The 17,807-nt window shown below is 44.6% G+C and overlaps 1 protein-coding gene across 1 annotated transcript in view; it reads left to right on the plus strand.

The window, feature by feature from the left end:
• KLHL29 (kelch like family member 29) overlaps positions 1-17,807 on the plus strand; it is a 407,488-nt gene that overhangs the window by 361,030 nt on the left and 28,651 nt on the right. Inside the window, exons 9-11 of the mRNA XM_050893282.1 lie at positions 6,594-6,792; positions 9,482-9,664; positions 12,464-12,644. Of these exons, the coding sequence (XP_050749239.1) occupies positions 6,594-6,792; positions 9,482-9,664; positions 12,464-12,644 (563 nt within the window). The remainder of the gene's footprint in view (positions 1-6,593; positions 6,793-9,481; positions 9,665-12,463; positions 12,645-17,807) is intronic.

The raw sequence follows: 17,807 nt of genomic DNA on the forward strand, positions 1-17,807 counted from the left end.
CTTGGTTCTATGAAGCATCTTAGAAGCTTCAGCCATTTTGTTGTTGGCAGCGTGCTTTTGTGGTGCATCTGTGTGCATACGGGTGTTTGAATAGGTGACTGCCCATAAATAAAAGAAACGCCACTCACCTCTGTAGTAACCTTTGGGGGAAATTAGGGGGTGTATTTGATAGAGTTTAGTCAACAAGCTAGAGATTGCATGGTAAGAGGGAAGTTTTTTAAGCCTTAGTATTAAGTAGATTCCAAGTATGATGGATCAATGATTTATCTTCCTGCATATTTAAAAAACTCTCATCGTATTACTGCTAGAAATACCTACCCATGTGCTGCTTTGCAAACAGTTCGGAGAAGAGGACAGCAGTTCGCTTTACATGGTGCTGATGACATTACAGTATTTAGTCAGCTGTGCTGCCATAAAGATGTCACGTTGAAACCTTATTTCAGGAAGACAGAGGGGCTGCTCTTTCCTTCTTGCTAAGCATGAGATTTATGCACGTGGCATCCCGCCACTGAGCCACTGGCTGAACCCAGCCCCTGCGAACCAGATTTTCTGCCACATGTTTATCTCATGATATTATGAGGCTGTCGGCTGACATGCTACCAAGCCTTTTGGTTTAATCTGAAGGCAGCATTGCAATTCCAGGAAGTCAGTACGGGTGATTAATAAATATACCGAGTGCACGAGAGAGCTTAGGTTAGGCTTGGATGTGACCTTGGGTGTAGGAATGTGCAGGAGGTTACTGGAAACACAGCATGTCTTTGTAATACCCAGGGGTTAGATGTATCAAAGCAAGTACCCTCATTACCAAGTAGCAGGGCAGCGCCGTGAAAATCTAGCCGAAAAAGGCATATTTCTGAGAATGGCAAAGCAGTGCACCAACAGCTTTGGCTTTCCCAAACCAGCCAGTTCCCTGCTGGGCTTGCACTTGGAAACTTGGAGCTGGCAGTATTTTGAATATCAGGCTGGGTAACCTGCTGGGGAAGCCTGGCCTGGGCCGGAGATGGTTGCGGGGAGGGACCACTCAGGTCACCACTCCAGTGTGCCCTCTTGCATGGCCACCACGCCACATCCCCAGCTGTCACCATCGCCACAGCCCGCTGGGCGGTTCGTTACCTGGCCACAGGGTAGGCATCAAAGGCTAGCATCTGCTGTTTTGGGGGGCTTGGGTGTTTTTTTTTTTAATTAGAGTGCCCTCTTCTCATTTGAAGGAGTTTTATGCAGTGGGGAACCGATTCTGCTTCAAATCTGTCCCTGATGGCTTACTCCGTCTGAGGAGGTCCTTACTGCAGCTCTCAGATTGGGCCGGTGCAAGACGTGGGGCGAGTCTGAACCCAGGGTTTATGTGAGACGACATAAACCTTCATAGCTCTCAGATCAATCGAATATATTCCTACTTCATAATGTTGTTAAACACTCTATTGGAATTATGCATAAAGAGCTGAAACAGCAGTTTATTGGAGCAAACCCCTATCCTAATGTGGGTAATCTAACTTCTGTATTTGTATTTCTAGCTGAAGCCTATTTCTTTAGGCAGATAGCACAAAGGGTCCTTTGTAAGAACAGTAAACTAGAGAGACAGATGAGTTATAAGGCATAAGGGAAACATTATTTTAACCTCTCTGGGCATTACTTCAAAAATGTTAAAAATCTTCAGAGCTTTCCAGTGTAGCATTTAAGGAGCAGGAAATTTGACCCTGTAGCAGTAAACATATTTCCTTTTAAAACTAACTGTATACTGTTGTAGCCCAAGTCTACGCAGGAGCACACTGAGAGTCCTTTTGGAGAATACCTGTGAGGTTTTTACTGGATTAGAGATTTGAGAATAAAAAGATTATTTTTAATGTGATACTGAAGAGGGTTTTGTAACTGAGACTTAGAAGATACCAGAACAAAGCCCACTTGCAAGCAAGCGTTCATAATACTGATATAATTAGTAGGAGAAGAAATGTCACAAAAAGTTTAGCAAAGTAGATGTCCTCACTCAAACTAGCAGCCAGGAACAAAAAAACCACATTCAGCTGTTTTGTAATCTAGTTTGCTCAAGCTCTGGCCTGCCTACTGGGATGGTAGTAATTTATGTATGAACAGATTATTAGGGAAAGGCTTGAAAGGGTCAGCTTCAAGGTATAGTGGATCGTGTTGATCATATATTCCTCTGAGTCAACGCTGACCCAATGATAACATTTAGGCTTCCTTGTAGCATGATCGCAACCTTCCGAGCACAGCGCCCAGGGCAAATGGACGTGAAAATTCCCACCAGAGGGGAGAATTAATCACCCTCAAGTTTGGGTTGACGTCTGGTTGTAGACATCTCAATGAGGCATGGTCTGAGGAACATGCTTCCTTTCCCAGAAGCTGATGGCTCACAGTTTTAGGCCAGAAGGGGACATTGATATTCTCTGCTTCCCCTGGTGTGTGATGCATCCTCTCAGCTCAGATTGCTCTGGGGACTGTGTTAAGTGTGTTGACTAAATCTCTATTAATTATAACATGAGTTTACACATGTCTAGCTGACAAGTAAATATTTGCTTGTATGTACCTTTTTAGGTGTCTGAATCTAGAGCTGAATCTCTCCCCTGAAATGTTGAGGTAATTAAGGAAAGATAAGATCTCCTAAGATTTTTCTTTCCCTGTTTTTTCTGAAACACACTTGTGATTGCAGACTAGTTGAAGACCCTGCTTTCAGTTCAGCCACTGAAATTGGTATCGGTGAAATAGGTGCCTTGAAGCAGGCCAGATGATAGCATTTCTCAACAGTCGCTGCTCTACTGTGTCCCCAGTGACTGTCCAAAAAGCCCTTGCTCATGTGGTAGCGGTGCCCTGGCTCCTGCAGAATCACCCCGGCCATGCGCAGCACCGCGGGGGTATGCAGCAGCATCACCGCTCGGCAGGGAGTTCATGGACTAGATCCTCTGCTGGTGTAAAACCCGAGCAGCTCCATTCATCCAACAGAGCTATGCTGAGGTTCACATCACCTGAAAAACCAGTCCTGACAGTGTTCGAAAACTTTCCTAGCATTTTAAACAATAAATTCATTAGATTTTTGCATAATGGTGTCCATTTTCAAGGAGCTGAGGCATGGTCTCCCATGTTTATTAGTTGATAACTCCTAATTTTAGGCCAGAAGGGGCATTAATATTCTCTGCTTCACCCTGGCATGTGATGCAGGTTGTAGAGTAGTTGTAAGTGATTGCCAGCAAAGACCTGAGAAATATTTCTACTTGTCCAGCCAGCGCCTGCAGCCGAGTAGCGAGAAGAAACAATCCTCAGAGTTACAGGCACAAACCTCAACTCCAGGGACCTGAGGTTGTTGTCTGCTGAATTTGGCAATATGTGCCCTGTACGGGTATTCTGCTGTTTTAATAAAAACCGGTAACATCAGTAGGTGCAGTAGATATTTCATAGCTGTGTAAGGAACAACGGAAAGACAAGAGAGAAGGGAGAGCAAATCGCAGATGGTAAGGAGGTTGAAATGCTTTACGGTGCTTATTCCAGTCTTAAATGAAAAGGGTAATAGTAACAGGATATTTAGTACAATCATAGCTAACAGAGCTAGGAAGCCTTCATAAGGGAGAATCCAAAAGAAAAAGGCTGCTGATTGCCTAAATCACTTGAATATTCTTAAATCAGTGAGGCTAAACGAAATTCACCCTTGACTATGGTGCTTAAAAGAGCTGGTGTGAAAAGCTGTTGGTTGATAAAAGCCTCTCCTGTCTTCCAGAGGCACCGCGATAGTACGTACTCTTGAAATCCCTTGGTGAAAAACACTGCAATTATATGTACCCTTAATGCTATCAGCTACAAGCCCGAGTCGCGACTGCACACAGTCGTGCACACACACACACCACACACACACACACACACAGAGCCGGCTTTTTCTAGCTGTTTGAGCAAAGGGAAGAATAAGAGTGAAAAGTGACATCGATTTTGATATGTGACATTAACTTTCAAGCTGATGAAAGGGAGCAACATGTTCTAATTATTATTCCCCTTCAAAATAAGCCACGAGCTCAGACAAAAGAGGAGAGAAACGAGGGGAAAAAAATTCAGGAGAGAAACAGAATCGCATTTTCTCACTTATCTAATTAAAGAAAGGTGGGCGAGTGAGAGAGAGAGCTCGCCATGCTCAGGCAGCGGCACTGCCCCATTTATTCTGCGAAAGGTGGGAGATGGAGGCGGTCGCTCCACAGGGCCTGTGGGAATTGTCCGTCCCTGCCGGAGGGGAGCTTTCTTCCCAAGACTAATTCACACTTGACTGCGGGACATCGTGGTGCCTGTCGAACCCCATGTCCTAATTTAGTGGCACAACTGTTTGCGCCTGTGTTTTGCATTGCTTCGTGTTACGGCTGCTTCCAGCGCAGACCTGCCTCGGGCACATCAGGGGCAGCTCTGGCGTGTCCCACCGCACCGAGGGAAGGTGCTGGCTCTGCTATACACTCCATATATTTTACAACTTTATTTAAACTGCCCTTTAGCAACTTGTACTGCTTCCTGAGCAGCCTGTAGTGGGGATTAACCTCCCGCATGGGGGTTGTCTGGCTCGTTCCTGGTATACCCGCTACCCGCATTATTGCCATGTCCCGATGCCACGTTTCGTCTTGGCTCCCATGTAAGGTTAAACGCCCCCAACCTTCTTAAAAAAGGCACTTCCTGAAATCAGAGCTTTGCCACCCACTGCCATATGTCCACTGCTCCCTCTCCTACAAGGTACCGTTTAATGACATTAAGATATCTGCAGCCAAGTGCCTGACATTTGTGACTCCAGGGAAGGGGAGCAGCCGTTTTACCTCCTAGAAAGCGCCTTAGGAATGGATTTCAGCAAGGGAAAAGAGAGGAGTGTCTTCTTTTCTGGTTTGGAGGCTGATGAAGTGATCTCAAACCCTACTTGGCCCCATGCCGTGCCAGAGGTAATAATAAGGAGCCATGGACTCGCTGCTCACATGGGATTTTTTCCAGAAGATGAGCGCTGTCATTTTTCTGTGCCTTTTGCATCACTTCTCTTTTTCATCCGCAAACAACTGCAGGGTGGCCAGACCTAAACTCTTTGGACTGTACCTAAAATTGCTGGCCCCGGTGTCGAGGAGGGTTGGTGAGCAGGGGGCTGGGAGTCAGCTTGAGACCATGGTTGTCTCCCTGCTGCCGTGGCCCCGCAGCACGTGTGGGGTTCAGCTCCCCACGGGTAGTTACATCCTTGCTTTGACTGAGCTTGCACCAGGCTGACATGGCTCTCCAGCAGGAGAGCGGTGTGAATCGCTGTTGGGAGGAGAAATCCTCTGTTTTCCTTCTAAATGAAGCCTGCTTCTTCAGTTTGGGTGGGGAAAGGGGAAGTCCTGGAAGCAGTCCCAGGTGTCACTGCGTCCTCACCTGCCTGCCCAGCCCATTAGCTCGCTCAGGCCACGTCCCTGCCCTCTCATCTTGCTGTGACCCTGCCCCATTCCCATCCCTGCTCCTGCTGTGACTCGGCTCTCACGCACTGCATGGACAGGCATGCTGCTGAAAAAGAAAGCGAGAGCCAAGTAGCTTCTGGAAGACCGGAGGCATCTGCAGGCCAGCAGATGCTGCTGGCACCCAGCGTTTCTCAGGACCAGTCGCACAGACCTCAGGAATATTTATTTGCATCCTGGCCTCAATCCCAGTTGGGATCTTTGGATGCTGCCGCTATATGAATATTTATTACAACAGATTATTATCTTTTCTTGCTGCGCACTCTTAGTTTGCATCCTGTTTGTGTGCATTGCTTCTTGAGAACCGTGTTTTCCTATTACTCTGCTTTTCACTGTACTCTTACGCTGTGTTGTGATATAACCAATTATACATAAAAAGAATAATCTGGGGATGGACTCTTGGTTTTTCGATTGCAGTTTTCTCTCTTGGGGTTTTGTTCTCCTTTAAGCCGTGTTCAGTGACAGACAGCTTCATTTGCTCGGGTGTCCTTTGCCCTCCGAGGTTTAATGTATTTATTTAGAAGATGAAACTTACTGTCAGTATTTGTATAGCACCCTCTGGAGTCTGATTTCCCCAACATCTAGAACTACATGATTTGTTTCACCAACAAATAAACCCTATTAATTAAAAGATTTTTAGCAAATTGACTGATATTATTCTGTCTCTGCCATAGCAGTTGTTGAAATCCACCGTATTTACCAGCTTTTGTTTCACATTTATAGTGCCAGAAAAGACTTGTTTGGGGTTTTTTTTATAGTGCAACAACTACGCTCACATTTCAAGGTTAATTCAGAAAACTCGAAAGCTTACTCCGTGTCTCCAGTGCACAAGGTGTTATATTCAGCCTGAGTTCAGAATGAGCTTTTATTTCAAAAATCCTTCCATGTGCTATATAGCAAAAGTTGCCACCTTTTGAAGATTATTTTCAGTCTCCTGGGACCAAAACCAGCCTGGGTTGGGGAGCACTGAGGGCTGTGTTGTCTCTGTCCCATCCGATCGCTAGGCAAGGCTTCTATGCAGCAACCATGACAAGCATCTTTCCAGGCTGGGTGACAGGGGACGGTTTGCAGGGAAGGAGGCGGAGATGTTGAGCGGCTGAACTCCGGCACGAAAGCTGCAGTGTGTTATTATTTTTGCCCCCCTCACAGTATGCTGCGGAGTTGCTGGCAGTGGTGCGCCTCCCCTTCATCCATCCCAGCTATCTGCTAAACGTTGTTGACAACGAGGAGTTGATAAAGTCTTCGGAGGCTTGCCGGGATCTAGTGAACGAAGCCAAACGTTATCACATGCTGCCGCACGCCCGACAAGAGATGCAGACGCCGAGGACTCGGCCCAGGCTCTCTGCAGGTAAGGCAAAACTTCCTTCAGTGACACCAGCTCCCTGGTCCAGTGGTTCCCGGGCATGGCCAGGACATGCCCTGGGATGAGGCATGGACTTCAGCTCCTTCCTTTGGCTCCTTCTCGGAGCCCGGTGATATTTCAAGCTCAATTTTCCATTTCTACTTTGCTCGAGCATTTAGAAGCCTCTCCCAATGGTTGGACATGGGTGTTTAGGTGTATGCTCCTGAAACAAGATTTAAAAGGAGCCTAGTTTTTAGGAATTAGTATCTTTGGCAGAGACCGTGACATTCCCCCATTGTCCTGAAAGTGAGCCCCTTGCCCTCCATGCCTCAGTTTCTCTAGCTGCAAAAATAGGTGAATAATTTGCTTCTTTGCCATTCAGCCTCTTGTGGGGAGGATCTGACTAGTATTCATAAAACAGCTTCACTTTCACAGCCCTATGTAAATATATTATTTTCATATGGTGAGTCTTACAGTACCAGTTCAGGCTGTTTGCTGCCTCCAAAACAAATGGATCACACATGATATATTCCCTTTTAAAAACCCAGCAGCTATGGAGAACCGTGTCTCTTCAAGAAGTTTCTCACCTGAGGAACACATGCATTTTCCTTTTTGGAAAAATACATGAAAAAAACCCAAGTGCCCAACTTGCCAGCAGAGCCCGTATCACGGTAATGCAAGAAATATCCTAAATATTTGCCTAACAGAAAGTGGTGCAAATATCATGTAGGAAAACTGCATCCAAGAAGGAGTCAGATGAAACAGGTGAATTGTTTTAACATGCTGCCTGTACTTCTGCCTCCCGTAAGTACAATCACAAAGCCAGGCAAAACTTTCTGTCACTGCCGCTAATGCTAATGTGGCATGGAGATGGCGTATCAAACCACAGCATTTGCAGCTTCTGGAGACTGCCTCATCAAGGCACCTTTCAGAAGGATGAAGTGTAGAGGACTTTCAATAACAATCTACCCTAAAATGTCTTTCATTGAAGACGACTAATGGTGTGATGTTTGAAGGGATTTCTGAAAAGTGCTTATTTTATGTATATAAAATTCTAGGTGTAATATGATCCATTTCCAGAAGCTTGTTGATGAGGGAAAAGTGATTCTCTCAGGCTAAGAGAGGGTGATTATAGTTTTTTAGGTCAGAGTCTAATTATATAGAATCATGTTATTTTGCATATCAACGGCATTCATGTAGGCACAAAGGATCTCTAAACACCCTTTGTGGACTTGCTGCAGCATGTCACATGCCCTCTCGAGGTCATTGATTATAATCAAGTTATGTCTTGCACAGGTGATGAGATTTTCTGGTATGGCGCAAAAATGATGATCTCTTGTTACTGAGGAATATTTATTTAAAACTGTACAGGACTTTAACCTAATAACTTTTAAGAGAGTAACCTTGCTTTAATGACACAAATATATTTTTTGAAAACACTAATGAAGAATTACGATAATCCATTACTCTGAAGACAGATTTCTCTCCATTGCAGCTCCTAATCTCTCTTGCTGGCAATCTCACTTCTGTGCTTCTGACCCCCCGGCCTGTGCACACTTGTCTCTAGGCTGGGCACTGTAACACGTCACAGCAACGGATCCAGCCCCGAGCACAACTCCTGAAATGGCGATTCCTTCCAGCTCATGGCCTCGTGCTCCTGCTTCTGAGCCTACCTCTCCTGGCAACAAATTGCACTGGGGCTTAGAATTGCTGCAGAAAGATGTTTAACACTTCTGCTAAATGCTAAATCCAAACTATCCCCATCACTTGACTCTTGGGGTTGGAGCCAGAAAACGTCCCAGAGTTAAACTGTGACCCGTCACTGCAGGGATGAGTCTGGAGTAACATCCAGATCAGATTTGACTCAGCTCTGGCTATCAAGTGGGAATAAAAACTCTGAGATGTGGATTGCAAAAGTTTTGTCCATTTGCACGAACAGAGAATTTGGCTGGCTGTACACCCTACGTGTCATGGGCTTGGGGGAGCTGTTCGAGCACAGATAAATCTCGGTTAATAACTATATTAGGGCAGGGGCTATCTCCGTCATGTTTCCTAGCACGCTAAGACCCTGATCCATGGCTTGAGCATGTTATCTACGTCTGGAAAACCTGCTTGCTCTGGGAAGAACATGAAAAAAAAAAACCCACCAGAAAATGATATGTTAATAGAGTATATGCAGAGAGAAGATCAGGATGAAGAACCATAGCCATAGCCTAAATCTCCTCCAGACATTAGCTTTCAGTGTGAGAACACCTTCTTCAGGTTAAAGTCCAGACATACTTTCCGTGGATAATGGCGAAGCTCCAAAGCTATCACAATCTTTGACAAAATTCCCATTTTCTTCAGTGAAACAGGAATTTGCTACATGCAGGTCTCACTCAAAGACTGTTGAAGTCAATGGACGTTTTTACATGGAACTGCCTTTTTATTTCTTTCCCCTCAAGTTTTGCCCAGATGGCATGCTCCCTCCCAAGTTCTTCCAAGCACGTTCATAGTGTCGTTCCTCACCCACCACTCCCCACACACACACACACTCCCTTTTTTCTCACCCTTCTTGGTTTGATTGCGCAGTCTAAAACAGATTTATATACGATACATTAAAATTACCCTGACTGCTGAGTATTTTTGGATAGGCTCCTGCCTGGTTGAGAGATGATGCTTTTTTATAATACTATTTTTCTTACTTGAATCCTAGGTGTAGCCGAGGTAATAGTCTTAGTTGGCGGTCGTCAGATGATTGGCATGAATCAACGTGCTTTAACAGCAGTCACTTGCTTAAATCCTCAAAACAACAAGTGGTACCCGTTGGCCAGCCTGCCCTTCTATGATCGAGAGTTTTTCAGCGTGGTCAGCGCTGGGGACAACATCTATCTCTCAGGTAAGCAGCAGATTTCATAGAAACATAGAATCACAGAATGGTTTGCATTGGAAGGGACCTTTAAAGATCATCCAGTCCAACCCCCTGCTATGGACAGGGACATCTTCCACTAGATCAGGTTGCTCAAAGCCCCATCCAGCCTGGCCTTGAACACTTCCAGGGATGGCGCAGCCACAGCTTCTCTGGGCAACCTGTTCCAGTGTCTCACCACCCTCGTAATAAATTTCTTCCTTATGTCCCATCTAAGTCTATCCTCTTTCAGTTTAAAACTGTTACCTCTGGTCCTTTCACTACAGGCCTTGGTAAAAAGCCCCTCTCCATCTGTTTTATAAGCCCCCTTTAAGTATTGAAAGGCCTCAATAAGATCTCCCCGGAGCCTTCTCTTCTCCAGGCTGAACAACTCCAACTCGCTCAGCGTGTCCTCATAGGAGAGGTGCTCCAGCCCTCTGACCATTTTCGTGCCCCTCCTCTCAACCCACTCTAACATGTCCATGTCTTTCTTGTGCTGGGGACCCCAGAGCTGGATGCAGTACTCCAGGTGGGGTGTCACGAGAGCGGAGTAGAGGGGGAGAATCACCTCCCTCGACCTGCTGGTCATGCTTCTTTTCATGCAGCCCAGGATACAATTGGCTTTCTGGGCTGTGAATGCATAGTGCCAGATCGTTTCCAATTTTTTATCCACCAGTATCCCCCAGTCCTTCTCTGCAGGGCTGCTCTCAATCCATTCATCCCCAAGATTTACTGGGCTGGGAGAAAAGTGTCCTCCTTACAACACAGGCAGCACAGACAATGAAGGACATGCTGGAGTATTACCCATCTGCTCCTGGGGAAAAAAAAAAAAGACAAGTGGGAGGGAGGTTGGGAGAGAGGGATTTCCCTGCTTTTATCATTCTCCATTTCTCTGTGGCGTTAACTTTCTCTCAAAGCAGTCAACAGCAATATTTTGCAGTTGCAACGTGAAGAAAATAGGTCTGACAACCATCAAGCATGCAAAGAGGTTTCACTGCCATAGAAACACAATTTAAAATACTGGCTGTAGTTGAGTCTAAATGGTGGGTTATGGAATTTGAGACAGACAGGCTGAACTGCTGAATATGTGACCTACACTTACAGTATTTGCTTACAGGAGCATTCACGTTTTGTACTTGTTGTTGAGACTTCTCTTTTGACAGTAGTCACTAGCCCTATAATCTTCGTAGTTTCGATGAAACTGAGACCACGCTCATTAAAAGGCTTCAACTCCCGAAGTAGCTGTCTACACTGCGCCCGTAGCATCACGGTGTCTGGTTTTTTGCAGTCTGGTGGTACCTCTGCTTGGCTGGAGGGGGAAAAGCAATTCCCACCAGGCGATGCAAAGATGCTCTGATGGCAGCTGAGTGGAGGTTTGATGATAAAAAGAGGAGCCTGGGCAGGGAAATGCGGATGTGTGCGATCCGAGGATGCAGTTGGGAGCGCAGATGCACCAGGCAGTACCAGTAAGGGGTTACAGCTGTTGCCTTTCCCTTGCCGAGTTCCCTCACTGCATTTTCCACAGTAAATTGCTGCCTGTGGTGTTCAATTCCATTAGTACTGCATGGAGGCCCTAAGGATTGATTGGAAATTATTTCTTGACTTTTTTTTGCCCATGCTCGTTTTGCCGCTGGAGCGAAAGCCTTCTATGGAGGCTTTTGTGAGATGCTGACTTTTAGTTATTCTTAGCTGAGGTACTTTCCAATATGTAGAGCCATTTTAGGCTGTGCCATACCTACTAACAAAAGCTGTTGAATCCTAAATTCAAAGCTTATTTCAGTTCTTTCCCTTGAATCTGGATGAGCAACCTGATGGTATTTGGTGGCTACATTAGGAGAGCTGAAAGTCCCGCACGGCTGGAAACCTAGCTGAGTGTCAGTGGATATTTTGCTTTGCTCAAACTTACAAGACACAGGAAAAAGAGAAAGGGAACTAACAGAAGTGAGAATGAACCCCTGCAAGCTCCAAGTACTGGACCCCACACTGCATAGCATAGGTTTGGAGAGCAAAATACCAAGGAGGAAGCCTGGTTTTCTCATTAAACCACAGAACTGAGTCTAGTTTCTTTTCCTGGCTCAACCACTGACTCCTAGTGTGGTCTCAAATAAATCATTTCACCTCTTTGTGCTTCAAAATGGGGATAGTAAGACACCCACTAAGTGGCTACTTTGGAAGCTTCAGTCAGAAGTTAAAAAATGACCAATATAAATATTTCACTGGAGCATCTTGAACTGTTTTACGGGAGTGGTACAGCTGGTTCTTTCCTTTATCAGCAAATGAAAATAAATAAGAAATTTGTCCCTGAAAATTAGACATTAAGCCTACAGTGCAAGCACTGACTTTATTCTACCCATGCATGTGTTGCTTCAATCCATCACTCTATTAAGCATTTTAGATTTCAGACTGGCCTGTGTCTCGCAAGCCAAGATAGGCTCTGCCTCCTGACACCTTCTTGCAAGTGTTGCAGTAATTTATAGACTGGAAGTTATTTATGAACACTGAAAAGGGTCTATCCCCTTATGTACATGTCCCTCGTAGTCTGACATCTTGATTTCTTCATGTCATCTTATTAAAAAAACCCAGCCTTTGGGGCGCATGAATAAATGACACAGATATGCATCATCGGAACAGATGCTCAGTATTGAGGGTGATTTATTTTAATTAGTCAAATGTCATTTGAAGAGTTTTTACTTTGTAACTGGCTTTGATTGCTGCGTGCAAAGCTGCTGCCGCTCCAGGATCTCACATAATTCTCCCCTTTTCTTTCCCTCACCCGCACGTCGGTGCCAGGCGGCATGGAGTCGGGTGTCACGCTCGCTGATGTCTGGTGTTACATGTCCTTGCTCGATAACTGGAACCTCGTGTCCCGCATGACAGTCCCAAGGTGTCGACATAACAGTCTGGTGTATGATGGGAAAATTTATACCATTGGAGGGGTCGGTGTGGCAGGCAACGTTGACCATGTGGAAAGGTAAAAAAAAAAAAAACCAAACTGTGCTGTTTGCTGGAGCTTTTTCTTCATGCTATGCTAAAGGACCATTTATTTCCCTTTCAAAGGACACATCAAATGGGCTGTATGTGTTAAAATAAGCTTTTATAACAGCTAAGAAAGGAGGAAACTATGTAGGATTAGATTTCTTTTTAAAGCTTCAGTGGAAGGCATTGTTTCAAAACCAAAAATGAAAGCTGCCAGTTTGTTTGTTGGTTTGCTCTGGGGAGGGAAGAGAGGAATTAAGCTTCTTTGGATACTATACACAGATTATACAATGAACTAATAAACTTCCTTTGAATTTAACTGATGAAAGTCTTTACAGACCACAGTAATCCTTTTTTTTTTTCTTTTAAACCCAAAAAAAGCAACAGCAAAGTAAGTTTCTCACATGCACTCTGCTGGTAAAGCACCTCAGCCTTGACCTGGCTGGAAAGAATGGTGGTCTTGGCCTGGGGCTGGAACCTGCCAAGCTCCGAGTAAAACAACGGATAAATGGAAACAGTTTTGAATTCCTGGCCGAGAGGGGCTGAATAGAGATGGGAGAGAATGGAAATTTCTCTTTTCAAGAAGACTCCAGATATAAAAGTTTTCCTTTTCTCACATGGAACTTAAAAAAAAAGGAAGGAACAAAAGCACAAAAGAAACATTTCACAAAGTAGAATTCCAAACCCAACGAATTTCATGTCAACCATAACATTCAATAAAACCATAAATTTTATATGCATATCAATGTTTTCATTAAAAAATAGAAACTGCTTTGAAATGTGGTATATAAGAATATTCCATTCCAAAAAGATCAATACAGCCCTAGCCTTACCCAAACACTTAAAAATGCATTGTGACAATAATGATACATTTTTGTGAAATGTTTTTCATCAGTGAATCTGGCAAGCAAAAATATGAGGTTTTTTCCTTTTTGTCAGTTTTAAGTGCTGAATTTGAATACTTCTTCAGCAACATTTTGAAGCAGGCATTTCCCAGTAAAAGTTGCCTTAACAGGTGAGCCAAAAAGGGATAGGTCATTAAGAAAGATTTGCAAAAAAAAAAAAAAGAACATTTTTCAAAAGGTTAGGATTAAAGATGCCTTCAATCTATTATTTCTGGATTTTGGTGCTGCAACATTTATGTTCCATTTATGCAGGGGGTGTTTATTTTTTCATTTAAGTAGATACCGTAAATACTGAATACCAAAACCTATATTAAAAGTTTATTAATGTTTCAAAGTCAAACACATAGGAAATCGGGAAATGCCAGAAATAAAGTTTCGTTCTTCAGATCTACTTTATGGTACAATCTTTAATCATGTGATGACTTTTTTTTCCCCAAAGGACTTCTGCCTAGTTCAGTGTATGGGACAGACCAGTTGTCTGTATGCATGGCCAGGGAGAGCCTGTCTGGTGCTGAGTGGTCACCATTCACATATGGCCTAGTTTTGTGTTCCTCTGTCTTCACAAATTTGGCACTGTTTTGCCTAGGAGACAAGGATGTGACAAAATGGCCCCTGGAAAGGACGCGTGCTGTGGGACAAGGTCTGCAGGTAGCCTTCCCTCCCAGCCCGGGCGCAGGCTGAAGAACTGACGTTGGTGATGATGCTTTCAGCAAGTCAGGGAAATGCAGACAGCGAAGCATGAATGATAAATCATAGCAGTGAGTGCAACATGTGAGCGTTGCTTCCCTCCTTAACCCTGAGCTTAAGGTGGGCACTGCCCTTGGGACTTGCTTTGAAGGAAATCTCACCGTTTTATGCGGATTTATTTCTGATTTCTGAAGATATTTGTCCTGTAATTTAAGTCAGGAAATTTTTAACTAGCAGAAATGGTTTTGTGAACATGGGAAAGAGAGAGCCAGGAAAGAGATGGAGTGTTTCATTTCATCTCTCGATAAAGATGAACATCGAAATAATGCTATTGCAGATAGATGTCTTGATAGATGTCGTTGATCAAATTATCTCTTTTTATTTTTCCCAGGGTCTTATTTCTGTCTCTGCTCTGATTCTCATGGTCTCTCTTTAACAAAGCATCCAAAATATTGGTCAGTTGAATGAACCCCAAATCAAGCAAAGTCACCCTGTCTCCTTCCTTCTCATCTCAGTCACCCAAGCCCTTGCCACAAACGACATTGCAGCCTGCAAAATCACGCCCAGGCCCTCAGCGTACCCTGCATGGCTCAGTGAGAGCAGCCGTGCTGGTTTTCAGTCGTAACAAGCCCACCAAGAGACTTGTGTGTGGGAAAGGAGCAGATTTCCTCCCTATCATTTCAGCACACACTGTCTCAGCCACAATAAGGATGTCTTGTCATGGGGATTTGCTAAACCCGTGGTTATAATTAATCTGCTATTGTCTATAAAGTGACTTGTGAGACAAAGCCATGGAAAAAGTGCAACATGGCCTCCTTTGGGTTACGCCAAAAATGAGAGAGGTTTTGGGATGTTTCCTTTTTTATTCTTTGTATTAAAATGACAGCGGAGGATGACAGAAGCAAAGCATGGCATGGCTGAAGCTGCGCGTTTTGGAAAGGATGTTTCAGGGTCTGCTGTTAGAAATGCAGGTGGGAAAAAGCTGACCCTCATAGCTGTGCTGAGCAAAGTCAGGCCTTTTCAGACAAAAGCATTCCCTGTTTGGACCAGGCAGCTAATTTGTGTGAGTGTTCAGGAATTTAAATCACTGTACCCACTTTTGCAAGCAATGAGGCTTTCTGAATTTGGGTTGCAACTTTTAAAACAACATTAAAATACAAAGTCAAGTCACTTTAATTGCTCAGTTGTCTGCTGTCTTATGCGCAGTTAATGCCCACTTCTTGACTCTGCCTTCTCTTTCTTTCCCCCCTCCCTCAAGAGCTACAAGCGACTGACCTTCTCCCACCATATTTCTGTGTGGGCTGCACATTCCTCTTCAAATATTGTGTTGCTTTGGATGGGACACTACGATACCATCTCTGAGGAGGGGGCAAACCTCTCTGTCATTCTGGCAGGTCTTATGAAAGCACTATATTATAATAATAATGTGACATGATCATATGCTCCAAGTCAGGTGATGCCAAAAATTAGATTTACCTCTGAGGTGAACATTGTTCCCCTCAGTGTTGAATTTCAAGGTCGTGCGCTCTTCCGTTTTGGTTAGTTTTTCACCTCAAAGGAGGCATCTGAGATTACAGCCCTGTTATCCACCCAGATGGAGGTTCGGTGGCTTATCCAGGCCTGACACACAGTACGGTCCTGGGCTGTGCCACCAGTGTGAAGGGCAAGGCACTGGACACCCTCCCTCGCTGGGCCACCTACCACCTCCCCTTGTGCACATGCAGCTTATCTTTCCCAACCACATTTTGCTTTCTGCTTGCTCAGTTAGCTCAAGCGTGACCATGCCCAGCTTTGGCCAGGTTTCGATGCGTACTCGCTAGCGTGGTGGAGGGCACGTCTCCAGTCCAAAGTGACCTACCCTGACCTCACCAGTTAGCAGCTCCAGAGCATGGAGACTACAGAGTGTCTCACCACAGCAGGTCTTTGAAGATGGAGAAGATAACGTTTTCTCCCAGTTTCCTTCTTGTTTTCCACCTGTTTTTCCTGGAATTCTTGTAATACTTCATTCTAAATGGTTAAAATCTTACAAAGATGTTTTTACTGCATTTTGTTTTTAAAAAAAAAAGTCAGAACATGTTAGCTATACATGCTGCCACCTGACTGCACCTAATATATCTGCTGCACCATTAGAAAGCATTAAAGCAAGTAGGGACCACCAGACTCGTAATGATTTATGGCATCAGCTCCTCTGCTCCTCTCTCTGTGCTTTCAGCTGTGTCATTGATGCTGAAGGGTGCAGCCTCAACCAGAAATTCTGGTGCCACTTAAGTCAGTGGGTGTTTTCCCATCAACTTCAATAGGGCTGAGATTTTTCACCCTTTATCTGCCATTTGTCTGTAAAGAGGCAGTAAAAATTCCGGCTTGATGGGTGATATTACGGGAGTATCACAAACAGACGAGTAGGAGTCATTCGTTACTCATCTTAAAACAATATGCATGTGCCAGAGGGGCTGAGTTATAAGTCCATTTTTGTGGCTGTACATGGGTATATGTTCAGGGAGAGTTATGTTTTTGGAATGAGTGTTTAGGGAAATAATGGCATGGCTGCAGTTCTCCATCAAGCCCTTCTGGCAAGTTTCTGTGTGACAGGGAGCGAGTCATTAGGTGTTAGGCGAGAGGGTATTACGCTTTCTGTCTTCTTCTGAGATATGAGTTGAGTTGGGAGGCAGCGAAATGAAGTGGATCCACGAACTACATTTTTAGATAATGGATGGGCCCTGTAACGTATGCAATTTGAGAGCCGAGAAGACTGCATATGCTGACAAGACAATGTATGTGACTGAAAGTGTGGAAATGTAGGTGCTTTGTGGTTATTATCTGTTTGAAGGACAGAAGAAGATGAATCCCCTTGACCTGACAGCACTTTTACAATAGGGTTGTCTAAAATTGGGAGATTACTTTGGTTGGCAGTGTGCACTTGGAAGACAGTCTAAAAAATTCAATGTAAAGAATAAGCTTTATAAGCTTTAAGAAGCTGCTTCAGAACCTACTGTTTTATTGAGACATGGTCACGTAGGAATTAGGGCTTCTCCCCCCAAAAAGGTGGCGGGTTCAATACCCCCAACTGAAGTGCATCTACACCAATGCACGCAGCATGGGCAACAAACTCAAGGAGCTGGAAGCCATTGTGCAGCAGGAAAACTATCATATAGTTGCCGTCACGGAAATAAGGTGGGATGACTCGCCCAACTGGAGTGCTGCAATGGATGGCTATAAACTCTTCAGAAGGGATAGGTAAGGAGGGAGAGGCGGTGGGGTAGCCCTGTACGTTAGGGAGTGTTTTGATTGTCTAGAGCTTAATGATGGTGACGACAGGGTTGAGTGTTTATAGGTAAGAACCAGGGGGAACGCCAACAAGGCAGGTATCATCGTGGTGGGACTCTGTTATAGACCACCCAACCAGGATGAAGAGGCAGACGAAAGTATGCTATAAGCAGCTGGGAAAAGTCTCACAATCGCTAGCCCTTGTTCTCATGGGGGACTGCAACTTCCCAGATGTCTGCTGGAAATATACAATACAGCGGAGAGGAAACAGTCTAGGAGGTTCCTGGAGTGTGGGGAAGATA

This window comes from Gymnogyps californianus, chromosome 3, assembly GCF_018139145.2.
Source record: "Gymnogyps californianus isolate 813 chromosome 3, ASM1813914v2, whole genome shotgun sequence".
In the NCBI taxonomy this organism is placed as follows: Eukaryota; Metazoa; Chordata; class Aves; order Accipitriformes; family Cathartidae; genus Gymnogyps; species Gymnogyps californianus.